Source organism: Gymnogyps californianus, chromosome 10 (genome assembly GCF_018139145.2).
Source record: "Gymnogyps californianus isolate 813 chromosome 10, ASM1813914v2, whole genome shotgun sequence".
Classification (NCBI taxonomy): Eukaryota; Metazoa; Chordata; class Aves; order Accipitriformes; family Cathartidae; genus Gymnogyps; species Gymnogyps californianus.
In genome coordinates, this window is record NC_059480.1 from 510,313 (window position 1) to 536,674 (window position 26,362).

Below are 26,362 nucleotides of genomic sequence, written 5' to 3' on the forward strand. Positions count from 1 at the left end.
TGCGGAGGCGGGTGGGCTCCTGCTGTGCCCGGCTTGCTCCGGGAGGGTTTCACCGCGCAGGCAGCTTATCACAACTGGGGAACGCCTGAGAGTTAAAGCTTGTAAAGCTGCCGTGTCGCTCCCGCGATAGACTTCCCTGAAAAGCTTAATCCTCTCCCTTCGTGAAAGAATTACTCACGTTGGCAGCATGTGTAATACTAGCCAGTAGCAATGTTTTTCTGAGCAGTTGCCTTTTTTCACTCTGAAACAGTTACTATAAAACATGTTCCTTGGGGAGCGTCAGAGCTCTACAGGTGTTACGCATGCAGGTAAAGTATTAAAGATTTAAAAAACCCCTCTTTCTCTGGATTATATTTGCTTTAGGCTTTTATATTAAAAAACAAAACAAACCCCTTCAACAAAGCTGTAAAAATCCAAGCAGCCTCCTCTTTAAAGCCATTGTATATACATACATCCACACACGCGCGCTTTTTTTTTTTCCTTGGCAAATGGGGCTATGTCAGAACACACACAGTGGGATGCGAGACATTCGTTAATTGTGTTTTGTGCGCCTGTGTGCATGCAAGCGGTTCTTTGAAAGTGCGAGCTGCCGGGCGAGAGGCGTTGGAGCCACATGAAAGGGCTGCAGCTTCGGGGCAGAGCCAGCCCCAGGCTTCTTTCCAGCTTTTTTTTCTTGGCTGGAGCTGTATCGTGAACGGAAGGTGGTGTGCTGCCTTCGAGACGAAATGGTGAAAGCTCTGCGTTTCTGGAAGATCCTTGCTTTCCTCCTAAAGTTGCCTCTTGGTGAGGATGCTGTGTATGTCTTACCCCTATGAGAATCGAAAGGAGAATCCCCTCTGTCAGCACAGACCCGAAATGTCCGTCCCCAGTGCCAGCCGTGCTCCCGATGCTGGGATTGTCCCAGATGTGGGATCGGCGCAGCTTTTAGGAGGTAGCTCCAGAGAGGGGCTCGAAGCAGCAGCCTCCCCTGCCCCGTGGCGCAGGGCGAGGGCTGTGCGTGCTGGCTGGGCGGCGTTGAGCCGGGGCAGCGGCGGGGCACGGAGGCATGAGCGTGGGAGGTCCCGTGCGGGCGAGAAGCGGCACTGGTTACCTGCCCCGTGTTGCTTCTCTCTCAAATTTCCCTGACTCGGTGGAAGGAGAAAATCACTCTGCCCTCAGCAAGCTCAGGAGCTGGGAGGAGTGCGAGGCGAGGGATGCTGAGGGTCTCGCTGCCAGCTGGTGGGATGGCTGGGGGTGGCACAGGAAGGTGCAGGAATCTGGAGAATTCTCTAGCGCCTGAGGGTCTGGTTGGGATGAGAGCCCCTGCACCAGCCCCAGCGAGGGCTCCCGGTGTCACCTCTCGTGCAGCCAGGTCCCACCCGATGTCACGTGCGCCAAAAGCACTGTCGGGGCTCACCTACGGCCGTGCAAGGTGCTGCAGGGATGAAACCCGGCGCTGGGGAGGGAATTGCTCGAACCACTTAACGCTTGGTGGTCCTGCATAACGTGCTCGGTGCTCTCACGGTCCCCCGGGAGCTCGGGGCGGCTGGGAGATCAGTGCCTTCCCCGTGGCTCCAGCCCTGGTGATCTTCCTGCCCGTCCCAGCCCTGATCCTCGCAGCTGCCTGCCGCATCCTAGTCCTGCCTCGGCTGCCAGCCCCTATCCCGGGGCGGGTGGTGTAAGAGCCAAAGGAGAACCAGCCAGGTGACTTTTGAAAGCGGCTCGCACCCCCCTGAGATGTGACTTAGCAGCAGTTAAGATTATGGGGTATGTTAATATATAATTAATGGTAACAATACGGACGGTGGGTTATTACAGGGTAGCTGCCGGTGTTAGCAGCGTGTGCGTGAGCTCTCGGGGAGCGATTTGCGAGCGGGTCTGTCTAGTCATGTCGTTCCTGAAGGGCGTGGGGGGAGATGAGCCAAGTCCCGGGCCGAGTCCCCTTCCTCCGTGCGGGGGGCACCAGCCGGCCCCAGCTCTCTGGGGGCACTTTGATGCGTTTAACCGGGGGATACAGGCAGGAGCCAGGCGTGTGCGGCGGAGGGAGATGCTGTGGCTCTGCGCTGCTGTCACAGCTCTGAAAGGAGCTGGGTCACCCTGGCCGGAGGGGCATGGGGGGGGGAGGTGGCCGGGAGGGTGGGTGCCCTGGGGCAGGGCTCATGGGCTGCGGAGCGAAGGCGAACGCACCCGCTGCGGCCGCCGCTGCGGGGTGATGCGGGAGGTGGGTTCAAAGCAGCAGAGATGCAGGATGCAACATGCCGGGGGGGGGAGGGGGCCGCGGGGGGCACCCACGCGCTTGGATACTGGGCCCAGCACGGGGAGGCTCTCCGCCCACGGCCGGGTTGGGAGTTTTGCCCCAAAACAGTTTTTCCCACGCCAAAACAATTTGGCAAATTGAACCCAAATTGGGGCTGGCATGACGATGTTAGGTGAATCAGGGTTTCTTTGCTGAGTCTGCCTGGGATGGGTTCACGCAGGCTCCTCTCCCGGTGCGCTGCTTCACCAGGATCCCTGTCTTCCTCTGCTGCTCCGGTCAACGCGTCGATCCCTCCGATCTTGGTCGACGGCAGCCATTAGGCTGGGATCTCGCGCTGGGGGGGATCTCGCTCTGTGGGGCAGGTGTGTTTGAAGGGCAAGAGAGATGCCCACATCTCCGAGCTGCCGGTTGAACTGCAGAGCTGATCCCTAGGGCTTTATGTCTTGCACGGCTTCCCCTCGCCATTCATCCCTCCGGGAGCTAGGGAATGGTGAAGCACGGGGCAGTGACCGAGTCGGGGGAGTTTGCTCTGATGCAACGTCAGAAGCCGCTGGGCTTGGAGATCCTTCTGGTTGGTGTCCGTGGGCTTGCTGCAAGGGCGGCTCAGGAGGGGCCTTGCTCAGCCGGAGCTCGGCTTTGCTCACCAGTTCTTGCGATGAAGGAGGGATGTCAGAGGGGCAGCGTGGAGGGCAGGTGTCTTCAAAGCCACTTTGCCCAGAGAGGCGATGAGAAGTTGAGTTTTGTCCTTGGCCAGATCCTGCTTTGACACAAGACCTGCCTTGGAGCCTAGGCACGGCCTTGGTGGGAGTGCTCGTGTTTGAGGGCCTCATTAAGGTCTTAGGGCTCTATATGAAACTTGGTTTTAGGAAAACATCGGTATTGTTGCTGAAGCCGCTTGCCCGAACTGTCCCCATGCAGCCTCGCTTTTAGCATTTGATGCTCCTCAGCATCCGTCCTTTTAACACCCAGTCGGTAACCAGGGGGCATCTGATTTATTTTACCAATTAATTACAATCCCTGTCAAACAAGACTTGTGGTAGGTTGAATTCCTTCTCATGCGTTAGATACCTTCTTCTTCTGTAGACACTCTTCTGCTCCCCTTGCGGGACCCATGGAGACCGATCAGCCCAGGGTGATGCCACACGCTGAGCACCCCGGCGGTGGGATCCTGGCTCCCCCTCCCGCAGCAGCCCCTGCTGCCACCCTCGCCTGTCCCCTCCTGGCTCTAATCCTTCCCCGCTCTTGCAAAGTACAATTAGGAGCAGCCTCGCGGTGGTTTCTGAAAGCCCGGACTTCAAAGGCAGCGATCGCTGGGTGCTGCGGTGCTGGGCCGGGTGAGCACGGGCTGTAATTACAGCCCTGCCCAGGGGGCAATCGAGGGGATGCTCGTCCCGCTCGTGCGCGGTCCTGCTGCGTGACCTCCCGCTCCCCGGCGTGAAGCCCCGCTGCCAGCAAAGGCTGCTCTCCTCGCCGCCTGGACCGCACTGGACCGGTGAAGGGGAGGGCGAGCCAGGTTCCCCGGGATAGCCTGCTCCGTTCTTCTCCTTCCCTACCACTTTGAGCCATGGGCTGGGGTCGCCCCTTCCCCGCCATGGGCATCGCGCCTTGGTGGGTTATAGGAAGATGGATGTCTCCGTGCCTGAGCATCTCGGGAACGCCTGACCGTGCTGGGTGCACGGGGAGAGTGGAGTGCGACCGGGGTGCTGGGTTCAGGGGGAGAGCGGAGTGGGACCAGAGCTACGGTGCGTGGGGTAACCACGCCGGCTCCATCTCCCTCCGTGGTAGTGGGGACCAGGCTCTGACGGTTGGGTGGCAGGCGCCTGGGGACGGGGGCCGTGTCCCTGCCGGCGTCCGCACAGCTCCGAGTGTAGCGAGGCCGTGGTGCCGCAGCCGGAGTGGCTGGGCAGCAGCACCGCGCTGGAGGAACTGGCCCAAAGAAAGTCTTGGAAAACAATAGCAATTGTTCTCTGTCTTTGTTCCCTTCCCTCCCCGGATGTCGGAGGAGATGGAGCCGCGCTCGGCTGCCGGCGGGTGGGCAGAGCGAGCGTGGCTGCCTGCGCTCCCGCCTTGGCACCCGGGGAGCCCGCCTCACGCGCCGCCCGCTCTGCCGCCCGCCGCCCTCCCGCTCCCACCAGCTCCTCCAGAGCCTGAATCATCGCTAATGTAATAATAAAAGCTCTACATTGTCATACGGGCGAGCAATAAAATTGGCCCGTGATTCTCTTTGTCGCGGGGCAAGAGGTTTTCTGACGGCTGCAGAGCAAAGCGGTGCTAAAGCTGCTGTTCTTCGCTGCAGGGCGCTCAGCCTGCCCGTGCTCCGGGCAGCGCAGCCTGGCAGGAGGGAGGACCTGGCCTCAGCCCTGAGTGCAGGCAGGACATTTGCTGCCTGTGCTGGGGGAGCTCTGGCCGGCGGAGGGGCTTGTGACACCCAAACCTTTTCCTACTGCCCCGGGCCATCTGAGGTGGGCTTCAGCTGGGAGAGAAGGTGCTGGCCGGGCCCTAACCAGGGAGCCGTGGGATTGTTTCTGGTCCAAGCAGCGTCGTGCAACCCCTTTTCTATCCTTGACGGGCCCGGGCATGTGGGGGCAAGTCCCCGGGCTTCCCTGCTGTGGCTTTTTCTGCCTTTTACCACCATCCGCCTGCTGCGAGCTGGAGCGTGTGGTCACTGCCCGGATCAAAGGGCTACAAGGCAAAGGCGGAGGGTTTCCCGCAGGGCTGCCAAGGGAGATTCCTCTCTGCGTGGGGAGCGGCTGTCCCCGTCCCAGAGCCAGCCCCGGGGCTCAGGTGTTACCCCAAGGCAGCTTGCTGACAGAGATGCGGCACTTAGCGCGGGGTTTGCTCGGCCAAGCTTACAGTTCCCCACGCAGAGCCCTCGGGGTTGCATATTCAGCCTGGTGAACTGCTGCTCCTGACGGAGGAAGGCTTAGACATTTGCAAAACCCCTTCCCTTTCTCCCCTCTCTGCTTGCAAGCACTTGCTCTGCAACCCCCCGGGGTCTTCAGGCAAGTGCCATCGCTGAAGAAGCACAGAGCTGGGAGCGGGCTGGGGTAGGCACGGGCGCCCCGGGGGCTTTCCAGCAGTAAGCGTGAAACGGGAACATCGCCTCCTTCCTCTTGGCCTTAGGAGCTCTGTTTATTCCCTTCGCAGAGAGATCTTAGCTGAGCTCAAAGGCAAGCAGGGCTTTCACGTTGCAGACGGAGCAGGGAGTCCAGGCAGAGCTCCTGGGTCTCCTGCACCGCTGCCGAGCGACACGTTAGCCCCCCTGCTACTCTTTTGCTTCCGTGTAGATGTAAGACCTACCGAAAATACCCGGAGCGCCGTTTCCATAGTTTGTGTGCTCGTGGTTGCTTGGGTTTGATGCCCTCCATCCGTATGGAGCCACCTTGCTGGAAAGCGGTGATCGCAGAGAAAGGTTGGGGGTCCCGCGGCTGTGGGGGGGGTGGCTCGGCCTCTTGCAAGAGGTTTGGGTGCACCGGGAGGAGGTGGCAAAAAGAAAAAAAGCCATTGTCACCGAGGGACAGGCAGCGGTAAAGGGCTGTTGGTCACGTGCAGGGGAGAAGCAAGGGGAGATGTGGCTGCTGGGCGCTGCCGAGCCCCGTCCCGAGCAGCTCTGGTGCAGAAGCGCGGTCTTAAAGCCTGTCTTTTTGCTTGTACTGGCGAAAGTTAAGTGACTGCTTTTTGGAGCCATTTCAAAGCCTGTCAGCTCAGCTGCCATGTGTCCTCCAAATGCGGGGCAGGATGCTCGGCTCGCTCCTGCCTGCCTGGGCTGCAGGTCGCCAGCCCTGCCTGCTCCCCGTGGCCAAAGCCGGGGGAGCCCTGCCAGGATAGCCGCTCCCCGCTCCTTCGTCCCCCGGGGCCGTGGGGCTGGCAGCGCCGGGGAGGCGTGCGGGTGTGTGAACACGGAGGGCTCTGGGATGCGAACGATGCTGGTGGTTTGCCGCCGCCCGGCAGGGATTGCTCCCGAAGGCAGCTCCGCGCCTGGGAAGCTGGCAGCAGGACTTGCAGCGTTGGGGCGGCTTTGTGCTTTTTTTGGTGGCTTTCCTAAAAACGGTGCCTTTTGCAATCCTCCCAGTCCTTCGACAAAACTTTTCCTGGCAGAACCCCTCCAAAACTTCTGGGAATTAAGTTCTTGAAAGGCAATGGGGTTAAAGACATTTACACTTCTTGTATGATGCTGACAGGTTTCCTGGTGCGGAGGTTTCTTGCTGGGACTCCAGTTTATGTCAGTGGGTTGGGCTCAGGAAGCCGAAGTTGCTCCAGGAAACATGGGGAAGATTTCCAGCCTAGGAGAAAGGGCAGAGGTGACGAGGGAGAAGCCTCAGAAACGGCCGAGGATGGAGACCCCGTCCCTCCCCGTCCCACCATCGCGGGGAAGGTGGTGTTCCCAGTATCCAATCTGAACTGGGATCTGGGGAACTGCGATCTGGGCTGTTGCTCTGAGAACGCAGGCGAGACCGGCTCCGTGTGCTCACCGTTCACCTCCAGCTTCATCCCCGTGGACGGGTGTGTGGCCACACCTGCGTGGTGGCCAGCCGGGCTCGGCCGGCTCCCCTGGCCCTGCCAGGCAGGAGGATGGACACGGCGCTGCCCGCTGCCGGCTGGAGCCCCGGGCTGGGGACACCCACGAGATGGGCAGTGCTGCATTTGTCTGTGCGTTACGTATAGGGTCCCCCAAAGCTTTGCTACGGCCGGTGCCTGTATGCGTGCTGCGTTTCAAGGGAGAAAGCTCTTGCAGATGTCAGGAAGAAAGACTGAAATGAATAGGGCATAACAAGCCCTGAAACATGACTTTGTGTCTGCAAATAATAAGGAATGAGTTACAGTCTTGGAAGAGCGGGAACATTACCCTGTGTGCAGGGTCCAGCCTGTCCCTGGCGTTGATTAGGTGCTCTCCTCGCACTGTCCTCTCCATGGAAGCTCTGCTTGAAATGTATTGTCTACAGATGAGTTTCTCAACCTTTTCTAACCCAGGGATGGCCAAACCTTTTTGGTGGAAATCCAAGGATCATTTTGTTCGGAGCCGCCACATGGTTTTATTTACGACCCATGCGAATTAGGCAAACGTCTCGCTGTTTGTCTCTTTTATTTCATCCTCTCGCGCTTGCTTGTGCACATAGGAATGTGCGCGTGTGTGCTTAGGAACAATTTTGCAGACCGCTTCCTACTGTCGTTGGGACACGGAGCAGGTCCTGGACCCAACGCGACAGCGGGCAGTGATGGGCCCCTCTCCTTATTTCACATCGCAGCTCAGTTCCCCGGGCAGGTCATCTTGGGGAGGGAGAAAAGCTCCGGGCACTGCCCAAACCGCTCCACCATCTTCTGCCATGCCAGGTCGCCAGCCCAAGGATGGAGAAAATCCTTGAGGACCATCAACATCCTTGTCCTCACCAGGAGATCGTTCATTAACAGAACGTGGCTGAAAAGCAGCCTGAGCCCGCGGTGCTGGGCTGAGTACTGCCTGCCATGTCTTCCATGCTCATTGACGGGGGCTTCGGTTCCTTCACCTCCTGCCTGGAAGTCCCCGGATCTCCCTGCTTCTGGAGGGGACACCTGCAGCTGTGTCCTTGCATCTGGAGATGTCCCCACCGACCGGCTTTTTGGCCGAGGAAGCGCTCAAAGGCGGCTGTGTCCCCTTTGGAAAAACCAGTCACCCCAGCATCACCGGCAGGACTTTTCTTCCCTCCCTGGTATGAGTCGCATGGGCTGCCCGGACCCTCGCAGAGCCGGGACTGGCCTCAGCAGGAGACTTCCCAAAATCCATCCGCTTGTGCGAGTCCCCTGCTCAGGGCGGTGCTGCCAGCTCCCAAAGCCACGCTTAACTTGACACATGTGTGCGGCCCTGGGAAAGGCGGCGGCTCTGATTCTCATTTGTGCCGCCTTACCCAGCGCCAACCTGCCGGGAGGCAGGGCCCTGCCAGCAGCCGCGCTCCCCTCCGCACCAGCCTCCCTTCCGACGCACCCACCTCTCTGCCGGATGGGCCCGGGGTGCCGGGTCCCGCTCCTGCCGGCAGACACGCCGTGAGGTCCCGGCGAGATGGCTGCTCCCAGCCCCGGTGCTGGCGGGCGTCCCCGAGGCTGCGGGAGCAGCACGAGAGGCCGAGCCTGTCGGGCGAGATGGGATGGTTTGCACCTCCCGCATCCCTCACAGTCGTCGCCGGCGGCTCCCAACTGGGACCCCCGGGTTTGGGTGGTGACCGGCGGGTGCCGTCCTCAGCGCGGGGATGAGGAAGGATGGGGAGCCAGCGGTGCCTCGCCTCTGCAGCTCTCTCCCAAGAGAGATTAAGCTCCGCTTAAGCTCCGCTTAAGTGTGATCCCGGTAGAGCCCTGATTTGGGGGATGCCCAACGAGAGGCTTTGTGGGGAGGGGGAGCTCTGCGCAGCCCCCCTCGGTGCAGAGCATCCCCGGACATGCGCGCAGCCGCCCTCCAAGCTTCAGGGGCTGTTTGACTCCGAGACGGAGGCACTGATGGTGTTTGGGTTTCTCCGGGCTCCGGTAGCAGCTTCTCTCAGGATTTGGGACTGAGGTGCAGGGTGCTCTGCTCCGCCACGTGCCCGCACCCCATGGGCTGCACCCTCCTGGTCCCGGCATGGTGGGTTTCGGGCCGGCAAGGGGTGCAGACAGACCGGCAGCGAGGCATGTCCATGGGTCCGGCTCCGGCTGTTCCTTGCTGACGAAACCCCTGGTTTACAGCACGATTTTTTGGCGTTTTGTCCTGGCCATCCGCTTTCTATTCTAGCGCTCGCCTTGCGGGAAGGCTTTGGGGACGGGGGGGGGTGGGAGCCCATTTCAATTGTTCGGGGAATGGAAGTAACTCGTTTTGCGGCTGCAGAAACCCAGCGGAGCTTGCTGCGTGCAGGGAGTTTTTCCACTCCCGTCTCTCCTGTTTGAACAGCGTAACCTCGAGGGTTTCCGAACCGATGCTCGGCACGCTGCCGCCATCCTCGTGGCAGGGCCGGGTCTGGTGGCTGGCCTTTGGGCTGGAGCCTTGCCCGGGGCACCGGCTGTGCATCACCTACCCGAGGCCATTTTGGGGGAGAAATACGCACCTTGTGGGGTCTGGGGTTTTTTTGGGCAGGGTGGAGTGGACCGGAGGGGACAGAGGATCCCCCCAGTACAGGCTGGGATTGTGCTGCTGAAAGCCCAAGGCTTTTAGGGGCAGGAAGGTTCTCACCTTGGTCTCTCTGGCCAGGGGTGAATCTCCCGCCTACTCCCACGTGACCCTGGAAAAATGAATCACCAAAAATGAAAGGAAGCAAAGAAAAAAGGAAAAAAAAAAAAAATAATTTAAAAAATCCCTCCCCAAAGCCGCCTTCCAGAGGGTTGGGCAAAAGATAAAAGCTCTCCAAGGAGCCGGGACTCCTCCTCTCCCACCACGAACTTCTCATTTAAATGTCTGCGCACACGCTGCAGCCGGCACTGCCTCCGCGGCCGCCCCAGGGGAGCCCCCGCCGGCCCCGCCGCCCGCCCCCCCTGCCGTACCCCTGGGGGCGATGCCCACGCAAAGGGACGGCCGAGCCGGAGCTTAGCACCCCAGAAGCAACCAAGAAGCAGCCTGGCGTGGCACGTCCCCGACGAGGTGGTCCCACCGGCAGACTATGCGAGAGCCCCCGGGGGGGAGCTGAGCCGAACGGCGCCTGCCCGGGTGCGGAGGAGCGGACGGCAGGGGTGTCCCAGTGGATGGACCCCCCCGAGGCCAGCCCCCTGATGTCGGCTCCGCTGTTGCTCTGGGTCATCCTCTTCCACTGGGCCACCGGCGGGGGCTTCAACCGGGCGGGCAGGACGTGGCAGCACTGCACAGGTAGGAGGGAAGGCCGGCGGGTGGGCTACGCCGGGAGGGAGGCGTCGAGACAGGCGTTGGCCATGCCAGGGAGACACGCCGGGACCCGTGTGCTCCCGCGGATGGGATGTTCCCCGCGCTGCCAGGGCAGATCCCAGAAAGTGTGGTCCATTTTGGGGGGGCATGTGGCCGCTGCGGGGTGTCCCGCGTGGGGCAGCCTCTCCCTGGCAGCCCAGCCCTGGGGTTTTGGTGCCTGGGTGCCAGTGGACCGAGTCTCGGGGTGACAGCGCGGTGCGATGCCTCGGGTGCTGCAGCTGCCAGCACCCCGCCTGCACCCATGAGCAGAGGGGTAGTGGGGTCATCCCTGCGCCAGCAGCCCCCCGGCATGGCACAGGGCCGGGGAGCAACCAGCCCTTCTCGGTGCCGTGGGGAGAGCTGTGTGCCTGTCCCTGCGGCACAAGCTGGGTCCCAAGGTCTGCTGGCCCTGGGGACCAACGTGCAGGGAGGGGAAGGGCTGGAAGGAGAAGTAGAGGAGAGCCATGAAGTCCCCCCTGGAAAGTCCCTCCTGCTCCGGACTCTCCGGGGCTCTGCCAGATGCAACCTACTCCCTCCCGGCAGCAAAACCTCCTGGAAACTTTCTGTCCTGCCACCCCCAGCCGAGGAGCTGGCAGCTCCGATGGCATTTCCCACGGCGAAGTGCCGAGAGCAGCCCGAGCCAAAGAGGGTCCCCGTCCCCTGGCTCTGCCTTCCTGTCCCCGTGCCGCGCGGTCCCTGCGCCGGCAGTGAAACTTCAGCCCAGTTTTTTGGGGCTGCTTGGGCCCAGGCTGCGTATGCTTGGGGATTGTCTCAGTTTGATGGCGCCTGTATTTACATTTTATTACAGCCCGGCCGGTGGTGAGAAGGAAAGCTGGGAGAGATCGGAGAGTTTCGGCCCACCGCCTCCTCCCCCAGGCACTCCGGTCTCTCCGGGGACATCCCTGCTGTCCCCAAGCAGCCTCAGCTGGAGGGGTCCCAGGGGTGTCGAGGCCCCAGCATCATTTAATCGCCCCCGCGTCCCTCCTGCCGGTGCCTGGCCCCGGCTCCCGGCGCAGCCCTGATGCTGTCCGGCTGCGGGCAGCCACCCCGCGGAGCAGGCAGCTGCCGGGCACGTGCGCTGCCCAACCTGAGCTGAAACGCCCCGGCTGCTCTCCCAGCCGTTAACTGCCGGCTCCGTTCTGATCGTTAGCAGCGACCGATGCGGGAGGCAGGTTGGGACGCACATCTTTGGGTTTAGGGATTTGGTTTTGGTTTTAGGACTTGGTCCCTTCCCGGCCCACAGCCTCGGGCACAGCCTCTGGCCCCGGCTGAGCTGTCCCCCGGCTCATCCCAGCTGCCCCCGGCGCAGTCGGGGGCTCCTAAATCCCTCTGCAAATCCAAGCCTGAATTCAGCTTGTGTTTTTTGCTGAAAAAAACAGGAATTGGTCCATTCCTCGAGTCATGCCTTTCTGAACTAAGTCGTTTCAGTTAAACCTCCCCCGCCGAGGCTTTGCTTTAGGAGCAGCTTATGCCAGCGGACGGGCAGGCAGCGGGGACGCAGAGGTGGCAGGGTGGGAAGGACCTCTCCGGTCTCCCTACTCCGGGCTGGATGGAGCCACACGAGCAGATTCCTCCTTGCTCTGCCCATCTGGGTTTGGGCTGGCTGGGGGTGCCCGGGGGGAAACGCTTCCCCTCTCCAGCTGGTTTGGATTCAGACACACGCTGGTCCAGCCTTGCTCACAGCTCCCTCCCTCCTAGCTCTCCCGCTGTGCCCCAGCAGCCGAGATTTATTAGTACAAATAGGAGCTAAAAGCCCGGTCTCACTGGGGATGGGACAGAATCAGGGATTTTTTAGTCTAGCCAGATGCTGCTTCGTCCTCTGGGCATCGTCACCGAGCCCCTCTGCTACAGACGCCGCAATCCTGCCAGGGAAGCGTTCAAAAATAAAAGCTGCGAGGGTGCCGAGGCGAGGAAGGTCGGAGAAGCACCCACCGCGGGTACAGCTCTTCCCGCGGCTGCCGGCACGGGGCTGGCCGAGACGTCGGACCGACGGCGACCCTGGCGCTGTTACGTGGGGACGGCTTTGCGGTGCCGGTGCGCAGTGCTGTTCTTCACCTGGGCGATGCCCTGCGGCTGGGCACATTGTTTTCTCCTCTGGGGAGAGGATAATTATTTAATGAGCGGTTTTGGTGCCTGCCAGAGGAGTACGTGCCTGTGTGCAATTAGGGCTGGGTTGGGAGAGCCTGGACCGGGACTGGAAGGGGGAGCGCCGTGCCCCACCACCCTGGGGACGGGGAGGTGGCCGCCCCGTGAGCGAGCCTGCGGGCGCCGGATCCCTGCCTGCTCTCCTGGCTCTGGTTGCGGTTGCTGGTGCCGGTGGAACCCGAGGAAGCTGGTGGCAGCCTGGGGCTGCCTGGGGCCAGCAGGTCCCGGCCCTGGGGTCAGCGTTGGGAGCTGCATCGGTGGGATGGTTTGTGCAGGTCAGCCTCCACACTTGGTGTTTCTGCCGTGGGGATGGAGATGTCAGCCTTGGTGTCTGGAGGGCAAACCTTCCCTGTGTCACCGAAGCAGGGGCTCGGCGCAGACCCCGGGCAGGGGATGGCAGGCTACCGGGGCACGCCAGGCCCCGCTGCTGCTGTGGAGCGCTCCGGCCAGCGCTGGAGACGGGCTGGTTGCCTTGAGCAAGCCGGGTGGCAGAGCACCCCACTGCAAGGCGGGGGACCCCATCCCACAGCGGGACAGGGTGGGATGGCTGCCGCCGTCGTGACGTGCTCCGCTGTCTCTTGGCACAGACCTGCGCCCGCTGGACATCCTCTCGGAGGTGGTCCCCGCCGGCGGGCTGGCCCGCGGCATGAGGGTGTTTCAAGTGCAGGGGGTGCGCGGTTTCCAGCTCGCCGCCTCGCGGCCCCGCGCCCTGGGCTTCCCCGCCTCCCGGCTCTTCGTCCACTGCGACCGCTTCCCCGAGGAGTTCTCCATCATCGTCACGCTGAGGGTCCTCAGCGTCCCCGCCAAGGTAAGCGCCGCCGGCCGGGCACGGAGCGGGCACGGCCCAGCCCTGCAGCTTGCGGCACACCAATTTGAGTCCGTGCCCTCCCGCAGAGAAACGAGTATGTCTTCACGCTGATGGCGGAGGAGAGCCCCAGCGTGCTGGTGGGGCTGCGCTACGGCCCCGACAAGCTCCACTTCCTCTTCTGGAGCCAGGAGCGTGCCGGCGGCTGGCAGACCCGCGTCACCTTCCCCAACGTCTCCCTCTCCGATAACCAGTGGCACACGCTCGTCCTGGCCGTCTCCGGCCAGTCCTTCTCCCTGACGGTGGACTGCAGCGTCCCCAAGGACGTGTAGGTTGGGGGCGGCAGCGGGGGGCTCAGGAGGGCTGGCAGGGCGATGTTCCTCCACCAGCATCTCCTCCAGCCACCGGTGGATGCCATGAAATTGTCCCCTGCCTCTTCTCTGTCCGTCTGCAGGGTGGTGGAGACGCCGTTTCCAGCCTCTCTGTCGGTGAAGAGAGCCAGCTTCTACCTGGGCAACAGGAGGAGAAGGAAAGGCGTCTTCACGGTAGGTGCCCCACGGTGCGGGGCTGCCCGGGGGTGCTCGTGGCTGGCCGTGGGGTGAGCTGCAGCCCCCTCTGAGCCCCCTACACTGGCGGGGCTTGGGCCACGGCGCGGGCAGTGGAGGTGGCCGTGGCTCCCGCTGCCGGGCTCGGTCCCCGTCCAGCTGTGGGCATGCAAGGGGCAGTGCTGGTGCCTGCCAGTTTGTGGGACAAACGTGGTTTTAAGAGGTTTCTGCCAGCGGTGCGGTGGCAGAAAGACGGTTGATGGCACAGTCTCGTTGATAGAAGAGTTAGGGCAGTGCCTGATCCTGACCGGTAGTGAAAAGCGGAGGCGGTGAAAGCCATCTGCAGCTAACGAACCCCTCGCCAATGCTCCCCTTCCACCAGCTGTTAAATTGCCCGGGATGGAGATTTTGGCAGGCTGGGCAAGTAACGAGGATCTGATAAACCTACGTGAATCCCGTGGAGGCTTCCGCAGCCTGGGAGGGAGGGCAACAAACAAGAGTCGGGAGGGAAATCCAGGGCATGAATCACCTGCAGTTTCCATTTCTTGGTCTTGCTGGACTTGCTCTCCATCCTGCTGCTCCCGCTTTCCCAGGGCTTGCTGAGACAGCTTGTCCTGCTGCCGGGAGCCGATGCCACCCTCGGATATGCACCGCCATGAACTTTAAAGTAGCGACGCTATCTGTCCCCACTGTCCTCCAGGATCTCCCGGTGAAGCCAGCGAGCAACGAGGTGCTAAAATACCCCTACGGTCAGTAACTCCCCACGGCGCGGGCTCGGTTGGCCGCCTTCTGCGTTTGTTGAGGAAGGCTCTTTGCGTGGGGCTGGGCACGGAGCAGAAGCGGAGGGGAAGAGGGTGTCCCCAGCACCTTCTGTTTCTCAACGTGTGTGTGGGGTGGGATCCCTGTCCAAAACCCCCCTGGAGAGCCGGGGTTCCCCTGCCCAGGTCCCTTGGCAGCGCTGGGCTCATGCCGGTAGCCCCCACGGGTGCCAGCCCCCAGGGTTTTCACAGCCAGTGGCTTCCTGGCTCGGTGCTGGGATGCCGTTTCCCCTGTTCCCTGGTGCCCATCATCAGGATGGGACCGGGACATCCAACCCTCCCTGCGTGCACGGGGACGAGCCTGGCTGCTCCTCCAGTCCTGTGCGCTAAGGGGTGCCTGCCTTGCTCCTCTCCGTGCCCAGAGACCGACACGAAGGTGACCCTGGGGTCCCGTCCACCCTGCACCAAGCAGGAGAAGGCGCAGTTCTGGTTCAACGCCTCCCGGCGAGGGCTGTACCTCTGCAACGGCAGCACCTGGATTTCCATGCTGGAAGGTACTGGTGTGCAGTGTGCTCTCGGGGATGGTGGGAGGCTCTTGCAGCAGACGAGGAGCAGAGATCTGCCCTTGACAGCACTTTGGGGTGGGAACCAAGTCAGGCAACAGCAGAATGAGGGAGCTGGGGTGTCCCCCTGCCTCTCCCCTGCTTGGCCGGCCTTCGCTTTGCTCTCGGTGCCCACATCGACACTTCCAGTGCAGCTCTGGATTCAAGCGCCTCTGTGAGCCAGCTCCCTGATCACTCACACAGTGCCCGTGTTGTCCATCCACCTTATCCGCGTTGTGCATCCCTCCTGGGGCTTCTCCGATCAGGAACGAGCTCCCGGTCTGTCCGAGCGGGACAGCTCACCCCGTGGAGAGCCATGCCTGGGGTGCTGGGGTGCTCCCTGCCTTGGAGTCCCAAAGGTGCAGGTGCTCCCGGTGCCGAAGCGCTTGCGGGGTGGACAAGAAGGAGCAGAAAGACTCATCAGCTGCCAGAGATTCAGAGGGAGCAGTGGGAGGGTGGCGGAGGCAGGTCCCCGTGTCGTCCCAGCTCTGGTGGCCTTCGTGCAGAAAATAGTGGGGCAATGTTGGAGCAACAAGGTGGCAAAGCAACCAGAGCCTGGAGGGATGGACGTTACTCGATAATGAAATGGATTTCACCCACTGGCACTCTCCCACTCGCTCCAGGCAGTCCGCCCAGGATCCCTGGTGAGGACGTGGAGGACGGGGCATGCCCGCAACGGAGCCGTCCTTCCCCATTCTCCCGGGGATTTTCTTATGCTGGCACCCACGCGGTGGGTTTGGATGAGCCGTTTGCTCCCCACAGGAGCTGGCAGTGGTTGGACTCCCCATCATTCCCTACCTCTGGAAGTCATCAGGATTGGCACCTTGTCCTTGTTTTCCCAAGGAGACCTCGTGCTGGGATCTTGCTGACCTGCACCCCTCGGTGCCACCAGTACTGGCCCTTCTTGTAGCCCTTCTCCTGCCATTTGTCCCTTCCAGTGCCCACCCATTTGCCGTTGGGACCGCTCTTAGCGTCTCCGTTCTAATTTCTGGCATTAATTCTGTCTTAAGTCTTCTCTAACTTCTTCCAGAGCTCATGCTGACTCCAGCCAGAGAAAACATCTGGTGCAGGGCTGCTGCAGGTGGGTACGGGTGAACCCGGCTGGTCTCAGCAGCCCAGGCCCTCTCGCTGGAGGTCTCTTCCTCTCCCCCCCGTTCTCTTTAGGATAAATACATCAACCCACTTCGTAAGAAGCAATCAAAATCCGTGGTGCGTCCTTCTTCCCCCCCTCCCAGAAGAGACTGCCCGGCAGAGCGTTTTGCAGCCCTGCCCTGCGCCGGAGAACAGGCAGGGGTGGATGGGGCTGGATGTGCTGCCCAACGAGATGGAGTCCGGCCTTTCACCACCCCCTCGGGTTTTGGCCCTTCACCACCAGTGACACCACGACCTTCATTTTCCTCCCCGTAAAGCTCCATACAGCAGCAAGCGCCGCCGAGCCAGCTCTGCTACGCAACGTGGGGCACCTCTCCAGGCAAGGTCGTCTGGTTTTAACCTCACCCTCTTTTTTTTTTGTGCTCTCCTAGTCAAACAAAAGCTGGACTACGTGGAGGAGTACCAGAACCTGGTGACCAACTCTGAGACAATGGGTGTTGAGGTCTTCACCATCCCAAAGGTGGGACTGTTCGCAGCCACTGCCAACCGGTACACCCCCCGGGATCGGCCATCTATAAATGGACCGACGGGAAGTTTGTGCCCTACCAGAACATCCCCACCTACCAAGCTCAGTCCTGGAAGTATTTCACCATAGGAAAGAAGGTAAGTCTGCCTGGAAGGTTATGTCAGTGCCTTCATATTTCAGTATATTAAACTGCAATTGCCCAACACTGGCTTATCCTCTGAAGCCCTGAGCCTCAAGGCATGGTTTAGGGGGTGAATCTTTCTCTCTTCTGTCTTTGATGGGGTGACGCTGATACACGTAGTCAGCCGGTAAGGGTCTGTCCTAGGGACTGCCGGCTGATCTGTGGGCTGCCCTCTGTGTTTACTATTTTTGCCGAGACACAACTACATCCACCCAGGCCATTTTCAGCAACTGATGCTGGCAACATAGGTAACTGCGCGTCCGGAGTGCTCAGATCTCTTCCCCTCGCGGGGATCTCCAGGATGTCTGCGAGGTGAGCCTCTGTCATGGTTTAACCCCAGCCGGCAGCTAAGCACCACGCAGCCGCTCGGTCACTGCCCCCCACCCCTGGGATGAGGGAGAGAATCAGGAAAAAAACCTCGTGAGTTGAGATAAAGACAGTTTAATAGGACAGAAAGGAATGAAAAACAATGAGAATGATAATAATAATATGACAATAGCAATACTAAAAGAATTAAACTATACAAAGCAAGTGGTGCACAATGCAATTGCTCACCACTCGTTGACCGATGCCCAGTTACTTCCCGAGCCGCGATCCCCCCTCCCAGTTAACTCCCCCCAGTTTATATACTGGGCATGATGTCATATGGTGTGGAATATCCCTTTGGCCAGTTTGGGTCAGCTGTCCTGGCTGTGTCCCCTCCCAGCTTCTTGTGCCCCTCCAGCCTTCTTGCTGGCTGGGCACGAGAAGCTGAAAAACCCTTGACTTAGTACAAACACTACTTAGCAACAACTAAAAACATCAGTGTGTTATCAACATTCTTTTCCTACTAAATCCAAAACACGGCACTATACCAGCTACTAGGAAGAAAATTAACTCTGTCCTAGCCGAAACCAGGACAGCCTCCAAAGCCAGCTATTGGAGCTGGATCCCTGCCCATGCGCTGGGGTTCATTTCTAGCAGGCTCTGCCTGTTCCTGCCTCAGATGTAGTGAGCGCCAGTGTCAAAATGTCCTTCGTGCAGAGCTGCGGTCCAGCCTGGTCTGGGTGTGCTCATAGTGCAGCCTCCCGCCTGGTGCAAAGGCTGACCCCCCCCCGGGAAGCAGGGTTTGCTGCGGTTCCCATCTGGCACCGTGAAGGGAGGCAGGGGTCACCCCAGGCAGCGGCTGTGGCATTGCTCTCGGGGACACGCAGCTCCCGACGTGGGAGCACAGAGAGCAAAACCCTCCCTGAGCTCTGACTGTGGCCGGCGTCCTGCCATGCGTAAGGTCCTCTCTGGTCTCGGAGATCTGCCTGTGGTGTTAGAGAGCCATTGGAGCCCGTAGCTCCCTCCCGAGACCCACTGAGTCCGACCTTCTGCATTTTTAAGCCCTCTTGCTTTTAAATCATTCCAGGACTTTGGAGCCATCTCTCCTCCCCTGGGCAATCTGCCATGGGATTTCTGCAGAGTATCTGCCTGGTTCCTCTCCCTGGGGAGCTACTTATCACTTTGCGAGGAGCCCCGGGCAAGCCAAACAAACATCTGCTGGGGGCCAGCTCTGTGCAGAGCTCCCAGGAGAGGTGGGATCGTTCCCCCTCTGGCGTGATCTGTTCTGGCTTTGTCACCAGACGCTGCGCAGGGTGGCTGCAGGGCTCTCCCATCGCGAGCCATGCCCTCCGGGGGACAGAGGGATGGGCTTGGTGGCCCTGCCTCCGGGCTTGGTGGCACCGACAGCCCTGCTGCTGTTTGGATACAAATGGGCCACGTCCCCCGTTCCCTGCCTGACGGTGGGGTCCTGCAGAAAACCTGGTCAAGCCCTGCAAATGCAGCTGTGTTGCAAAGCTGGCTTTGGGCTGGGAACGCGCCTGCCATCCCCAGCGCGGCGCCTGCTCTACAAAACTCCGGCTGCACCCTCATGGGCAGGAGATGGGGACCACCTTGAGACTCCCCAGTGTTAGTCTTGGACCCACAACCCCCCTTTGCAGCGAGAGCTGTGGGGGCAGAGAAGACCACCAGGCTGGGGTCCCAACTCCCCATGGTTCCCGCACAGCGAAGCACCCGTGTTGGTGCTCACCGAGGCTCATGTGCTCTGGGTTTGCCTTCAGGTCTTCACTGAGAAAAACTTACTCAGACTTAGTAGGCAGGATGGCCTCTCTCCTGCAGAGCTTGGGACAGGGCTTCTAGCTGGGGCTAGCCCGGTGCTCCAGGACGGCTGGGGACAGAGGCAGACACCCTTGCGTTGCAGCTGCCCGTGCTTGGCACGTTTCTGCATGGAGATGATGACCAGATAGGTTGCATCAGCAGCGGTACCGACCTCTCCAGTTAGCCCAGGTTCCTCGCACACGTTGCAGGTGGGATGCACCTCTGTCGGTGTCAACACCTCGGTACTGCACCAGGACCTGCTGATGCTCTGCCGGGATGGGGTGAAGAGCCCCAGAGGGCAGTGTCGGGGTCTCCTGGTGGCTCCTGTCAATGGAGAGCAAGGGACCGCAGGCTCCCGAGTTGCAGGGTTGGATCCAGGCCTTTCTCTTCCCTCTGGAGATGCCCTGAAGGGACTCCCTGGACTGGGGCTCGCAGGGAGAGCTGCCCAGCGCTGGGGATGCACCTTCCCTGGAGGGACGTGTGGACCCAGCACAGGCCACTGCTGAGGGGGAAAGGTCTCCATCCTTGCGGGTGGCTGAGCCTCGGCTGGACAAAGCCCCAGGCTGGTGCTGGCAGGGCCCTGCGCTGGGCAGGAGGCAGGAGACCGCCCCCGCTGACCGTTTTCTGCTTGCGGGCTGCGTCCCTGTGCTTCTTTGTGGCCCAAACCGGGGCATAACCTCTGCCACTCCATACGAAACACGCCGGAGTGGCGGAGCCAGCGTGCCACACTGCTCGGATGCGCTCCCTGCCTTGTGCAAGGCCATCTCTGCAGCTGCACGCTTGTCCCTGACGCTCGCAGGGTGTTTTTTTTTGGTCTGGAAGATGTTTTGTCTCAGGGAATCATTATCATCGTTATTATCGTTATCATATCTGCGATTTTTCTTCTGAACAACCTTTCCTTACAGGGAAGGTTTGGTAGCTCAGAGCCCCCTCCCTCCCCAGCCTGTTTCTCCAGCACAGCCGTGCTCCCCGTCCCCGGGGCTGGCGGGGCGCGAGCGGCCGCAGCACGGCTCCGAGGCCGTGGCTGCGAGCTTTGTCCCTGCCCCGGCTCTGTGGGCAGCGGGCACTGCTGCTGCCATCCACAAAGACCCCCACGAGCCACCGGGTCCCTGTCCCCTTTTTGGGTGCGCTGTGCTGCTTGGGGGCTGCTTGGGGACCCCTGCCAACCAGGGACGTCTTCCCCCACACCGGCCACCTCGGTCCCTGGCCCCGCATCCCGTGGGTGCCTGCCCCCACCCATCCCATCTTCACCCTGCCCGTGCTTGTCCGTACCCCTTTGAGAGGAGAAAACCAAGATGTCCTGGCTTGTTATTTTTCAGATCTTCCTAGCAGTGGCTAATTTTGAGCAGAATGACAGGGGTCAGGAGTTCTCTGTAATATACAAGTGGAGCCGCAGGAAAGAGAAATTCATCACGTACCAGAGGATCACCACGCACAGCGCTAGGGACTGGGAGGCATTTGTCATTGAGGGAGAGGCTTTCCTCGCAGTGGTCAACCACAGAGAAGGTACCCAGCCCTTATATTCCCTACCGGCTCGGCTCAGCCGGGGCAGGTGGCCCTGGGGTGACGGCGGGGACCACGGCACCCCCTCGCAGGCACCCTGCTCGAGAGCATCCTCCCGTTGTCGTGGAAACGCTGCAGCTCCCTGCGCATCCTCTGCCGGAACGCAGGGCAAAGCCGGGGAGTCGGTGCACGCGGCTCGGAGCGCAGCATCCCTCAGGAAGCCCTCGTCCTCGCAGACCCTCTCATTTTAGGAGAGAAAAGCACTTGGGGAAGTGACTGACAGGGTTCCCCTCTGGGTTTCTGACTGCAGGGGACAAGGACAGGAGTGGGGACGGTGTCTTTGCTGAATCTCTCCGCTTCTTTTCCTTTGTTTCCCCAATGCTACGTAACACGGTGGGGTGGTGAGGGCAGCTGCATGGGTTTGCAGGGGCTGAGCCTTTTGAGAAGCCAAAGCCTTGGCCTTGTGGGCACACAGGAAAGCGAGGGAAGCCGAGTGAGAGCCTGCTGACGTCCCTCCCTCCCTGGGCACCCTGCAGACGTGATCCAGCCTCATTCCCCTCCCAAGCCATGAGTTGTTCTGGGTTGGGGCGTGCACCCCTCAGCACGGGGGATGAGTGGGCCGGTACCGCAGCCCTGGCTTTCCAGGATGCTCCCAGCTGGATTCAGACACAGGGCCGGTGGGCTCCTTCCCTGCCATCAGGGCTGGCTCCTGGGGCATCAGCTCCTCTGGCACCAGGCTCAAAGCTGGTGGCAGGTTGCTTGGGCACCAGCTGCCTGCGAGCTGGGCTAGGAACTCCCCGTGTCATCTGTCCGACCCCACCACGGCCAGTTTGGACGAGACCTACTCCCATGGCAGTGGCAGCAGAAAGGTCCCTTCAGCAGCCATGCACATCGTGCAGGCGTTAAGATCATCACGGCCAAGCCAAGCTGGGGATGTTCCCCTTGGGGGGTGGTGGAGGGTCAGTCCCTGAGGAGCTGCCATTTATCCGTGCGGCCATTTCCCGCACGCCCGATTCTCCCTGCAGCCCTTCTTGCCAAAGTCTCTTCCATTGCAATGAGGATTGCCCGTAAAGCCGTTAACATGTGGTCCTGCTGCTGCTCAGCCACCAGAAACACCAGTGGGGCCAAGCCGAGTACAGCAGTGCTTAGTGAGGGTGGGGTGGAAAGGGGCTGGTGGTGCTCCCCTCCTGTCCCCATGAAGCCAGCTCTTTATTAGAACGTCTCTGACTGGAGGGGTCGTGCCAGGCTAAAGGTGCAGAAAGGTTTTTTAGCTTTAAAGCCAGCTGGGTCCCACACAGACATGAGGTCGAGATGCTTGAAGAGAGCCCAGGAGCTGGATGGAGCACGTGCTTTGGTGCTGGTGGGCTCAGCCCGAGCGCTCAGCACGGGGCAGGCTGCGGGCTGCTGTGGCATCCCCTTCCCTCTTTCTGGAGTTCGTGCCATCGGCGGGGATTGGCACGTGGAGGTCCCTGGCCAGCTCCAGCGTTCAGGAGCTGAGCACGGGGACTTAGCAAAGGAGCGCTGAAAAACGTCAGCGCGGTGCCGTTCCAGCTGTGGGCCCCCTCCCAGATGTGCGAGCTTGCGCGCGAAGGGCGATGGCAGCCCGTGATGTCGGTAGCTTAGGGACTTGGCTGGGACTGGCCCCACTACGCACGGCCGCCCCGTGGGACAGCCGGCAGAGCTTGGCCGCCCCAGGACGCTGGCACGGTGCCTCTGGTGTGCTGCTCGCGTGGGGAGACAGCACCCTCCCGTCCCTCCTCTGCCAGGGGCTGCCGCGAAGCTGCCACCGCGCGCTCGGGAGCAAGTTGCCAGCGTGTTCGATGGGGATGGAGGCTCTACGTAGGGATGGGGGCTCTAGGTAGGGATGGGGGCTCTAGGTAGGGATGGAGGCTCCAGAGTCTCTTTGGCTACTTCTTGGGGAGCAGTCGGTCACTAGCAAACAGCCTCGCAACCTGCTGGCAAATATTTGCGTAGCTGAACGTGTTTTCTGGGCCTTGTTTCTTACGCGAGCCAGGTATTGCTTTTCCTCACGGTGCACGTCTGTCTGTCTCTCTGTCTGTCTCCCCCAGGGAATAACCACAACATAGACAGCGTGATATACAGGTGGAACCCCAGGACAGGGTTGTTTGAAACCAACCAGACCATCCCTACCTCTGGAGCCTATGACTGGGAATTTTTCACCATCGGGCCGTATTCCTTCCTGGCCGTGGCTAACACATTCAATGGCACATCCACTAAGATCTACTCGCACATCTACATCTGGCTCAGTGGCTCTTTCCAGCTCTTCCAGTCTATCCTGGTAAGGCTTGGCCACTGATCAAACTCTACTCCTCAATCCCTCCTCTGGGTTTAGACAGGCCAGGGAATAATTAGAGAGACAGACGCTCTTCAGTCCTCTGGAAAGGTGGTGATAGTTTCCCACTGATTCTCCCATAGGGGTTGACGGAGCAAGGTTTATATTTTTCCTGGGAGGGTTTTAGGGGCAGGTAACTCCCCCGCTGCGCCTCCAGCAGGTCTCCCCACACCTTGCAGCATCCTTGGCTTGCAAAGGCTTGTCCACATCCAGCTTCTCAGGTGGCTTCCTTCCCCACAGACTTTTGGTGCTGCTGACTGGGAGGTCTTTCGTATCGGGGACAGAGTCTTCCTGGCCGTTGCAAACAGCCACAGCTATGACAGCGGGATGCCAGCACCCTCTAACTTCTACGCCATCAACTCCTCCATCTATGAGCTGAACATCACTGCCCAGATGTTTGTCAAATTCCAGGACCTCCTCACCTACAGGTACCTGTGCGAAGAGTCAGGTTGCTCCTCGGTCCATGTCCTTCCCCTGAGCAACCTGGAGGTCTCCTGGAGGGTTCAGGCAGGCTTGCACGCTGCCAGGGACTGAGACTGGTGGGGAGGGCAATGGGTGACGGGTCCTTGGCACCAAATCCCAGTGGGAGCTAGGAGAAGGCCCTGGATTTGGGAACAAGGGTGGATTTCCTTTCAGGAAGAACCTGGGAAGAGCAGGGTTTTCTGTGTGTCATCAGGGTGGCAGAGATTGGGGTGGGGTGGGCTCAGCCCCGCGGACACGCAGCCCCTTCCTCGGCTGGCCACGCAGGGGCCACCTCACCTGCCCCTCTCCTTGCTTCATCCCCAGTGCCCTGGACTGGGAATTCTTCTCGGTGGGAGACGACTCTTTTCTGGTGGTAGCAAACTCCTTCGATGGCTTCACCTTCTCCGTTAACAGTATTATCTACAGGTACTGCTGCGGGAGGAGGGCAGGGTTGGGTGGTTGGGTGGTTGTTCCCAGCAGGAACGACCCTGCCGGGAGCCTGGCGCGGGGGCAACCTCTGCGGATGCTGGTGCATCTGCCCAGGGAGGACAGATAGCACTGCTCCCTGTTTCTGGAGAGGTTTCCAGGCAGGAATGAGAAGCCCCAGTGAAAGACATCCCACCCTGAACCACAGCGGGGAGGTGGGAGATGCCAGCCCCACGGCTCGGCTTTCCTGCCCCCTTTCAGGTGCTCAGCTTGTGCCCCAAGAGCTAACTGCCTTCCCTATGCAGGTGGCAAGGCTATGAAGGCTTCGTAGCGGCTCACCACCTCCCCACTGTCGGCTGTAGAGACTGGGAGGCGTTTCACACCGCCGAGGGCTCCTACCTCCTCTACTCTAGTGCCAGGGAGCCGCTTTCCAAAGTGCTCAAGCTGAAAACCACCTGAGGTGGCTGAGACAACGCTCAGCTCATCGTCAGCATCGGGGCGAGCTGGGCATCGAGGTGAAGCTGGACCACAGAGCCCAGGAACGGCTGCAGCATCAGCCCTGCAGCTGGCTGGTCGTGTGCTCCGCAGGAGGAGGAGGAGGAGGAGGAGGAGGGGAGCTCCAGAGTTCCCTGCAGCCTTGTCTGGGGGCTGGCAAAGGGGCTGCGACCCTGCTTTGGTGCTGTTTCTCCTGGGCAAGCTCTCCTGCCACGCTCCAGAGCCACATCCTACCCAGGGTGCCTGGCACCCAGGCGCTTCCCCGGGCTCACCGGGACCTCGGCGCTTGGCAGTCTTCAGCCAGGAGGGACCCAGAGCTGCTGTGGTTGTGGCCGGAGCTCGCACAAAGCCAGGGAAGAAAGGGACTGAGCAGAGCGTGTGCTGCCGGGGTGGGTGCGTGGCGGGGGGGGGGAGGAAACGGCACGTGAGAAATTGGGGAAAAAGGTGGCTTTGGGCTTGGCTCTGGCTGCCCAGCACCAGCACCTGGGGCTGCGATGCTGCTGAGGACCCATCTCGTTCGACATTGCACGCCACACTTCATGTCCATCTTCGGTGGCCTCGCCAGCCCGTCCCACTGCCGTGGGTGCCTGCCCACCCTCCCGTTCCACCATGGCCGGTTTTGGTCGTCCTCGCCGAGTGACGTGTGTATATTGTGCAAATCCATAGATGTGTACAAGGACCGATGCCGGTCCTTGCACCCCTTTGCATGAGGTTAGCGACTCCCGAGCAAACCTGCCATGCATTGGGACCAATCCCGCTACCATGGGCATGGGAAAGACCCAAAACTGCTCCAGGTGAAACCGTGGCCTCTTTTCTTTTCCTCGCCTTTGTCTGGGGGACTCTTTTGCTTAACCAGAGCTCTAATAAACTGTGTGCACCCAGCCTTCGTCCCACGCGCAAGCTGCGGGTACCCGAGCTGCTCTGCCCATGGCAGAGGCTTCCTTCCGCTCAACAAGCCACCCCCGAGCGAGACGGGGCCATATCCGTGGCCATAGGTGGCCCGCGAGGACAAGGTGGCCCTGAGCCCAGCGAGGTGCTGGGGTGAGCGTGCCCCTCCGCCTCCCCCAACCTGGGACCCTCTGCCTCTCCCGACTGGCCCAGAGCATCGCTCAGCCTTCCCCAGCCCTGGGTTTCCCACTGGGGCTGGGCCACCCACCTGGGTGCTGGGGAGCCCGCAGGAGGTGCCAGCCCCCCAAGAAGGGGCTGGGAGGGGGGGGGGGTTTAACGGCCTGAGCCGCCCCGGAGTCCAGGCCCGGCAGAGCCACCGCGGGCAGCCCCTGCAGACCTCCCTTCTCCCCCAGCCCAGCCGCGGCTGCAGCCGGCTCTGCCGGGAAGGACCTTTTCTTGCTTATGAAACAAGGCAGAAGTCGATTTGCTTCCATCGCGCTGAGCCACGAGCGGCGTCTCTAATTCGGCCCCGAGGGAGGGCAAGATAAGGCGAGACGTGCCAGATGAGCTGCAGAGGCACCATTTGGCCAGCTGGCCCCTGCTCGAGGCAGGCTGGGCTGAGGGTGGCGGGGATGTAATCTAATGAGAGTCGAGCTGGTACATTGAATTTAGGCTTGTCTGCTTTGGGAGAGATTGAATTAGGACAAGCGCAACCCCCTCGAGCACCACCGCCCTCCCCGCATGCCCGGCTCCCGGTGCAGCGCAAACCCTGAGGGCTTTTCCTACGTGCGGGGCTTTATTGGGAAATCAAAGGTTTGGGAGATCACCCCCGGGTTGCTGGTGGCAGGCGGAGGCTGCCGAGATGCCGCACGGGGGGCTGGGGCCCGTGGCCTGCTCTCTGCAAGGCCGGTCCCTCGCTGGAGCCAGGACGGGGTGACCCCGCTGCAGGGAGCGACGCATCCCTCTGCACCCCAGGCTCCGGGGACCTCTTGGCCCCACAAAAGCCCCCACCCTCGTCTGTCTCACCCCAGGGGCTTGTTCTCTCCAAACCACGTGGACCGCGAGCACGTGGCTGGGGTTGCTTTCCCTGCGAGCCCAGCTCTGTCAGAGGACAAGGGGTCTGCGTGGGGAGGGGGTTCCTCCCCGGGAACCTGGGCTCCATAGACAGGTCTGCGTGGGGTGTCCCCAGCATCCCTCCCCCATGTCCTTTGCTCACGCTCAGTCCAGCATCGCTGGGGAGGGGTGAAGTCAGTGGCACTCGTTTGCAGGACTGGAGCAAGCACTGGAAAATCCCATCGAGAAGCTTTGAAGCCCACCAGGTTGCCGCTGGCTCCCTGCAAAGAAGCTGGGAGCAGGGCGCCCCAATCCTGCG

At 61.1% G+C, this 26,362-nt stretch overlaps 1 protein-coding gene across 1 annotated transcript; it reads left to right on the forward strand.

The window, feature by feature from the left end:
- The first annotated feature begins 9,850 nt into the window (after positions 1 to 9,850).
- Positions 9,851 to 24,128, forward strand: TSPEAR (thrombospondin type laminin G domain and EAR repeats). The gene is given in 14 exon segments (XM_050902713.1): positions 9,851 to 10,034; positions 12,821 to 13,041; positions 13,128 to 13,366; positions 13,493 to 13,583; positions 14,177 to 14,216; positions 14,219 to 14,332; positions 14,764 to 14,895; positions 16,467 to 16,586; positions 16,589 to 16,698; positions 20,183 to 20,369; positions 22,436 to 22,665; positions 22,960 to 23,147; positions 23,506 to 23,607; positions 23,913 to 24,128. Coding segments are annotated over 14 exon segments (2,049 nt in total). The 5' UTR covers positions 9,851 to 9,913; the 3' UTR covers positions 24,067 to 24,128.
- Positions 24,129 to 26,362: the final 2,234 nt, after the last annotated feature.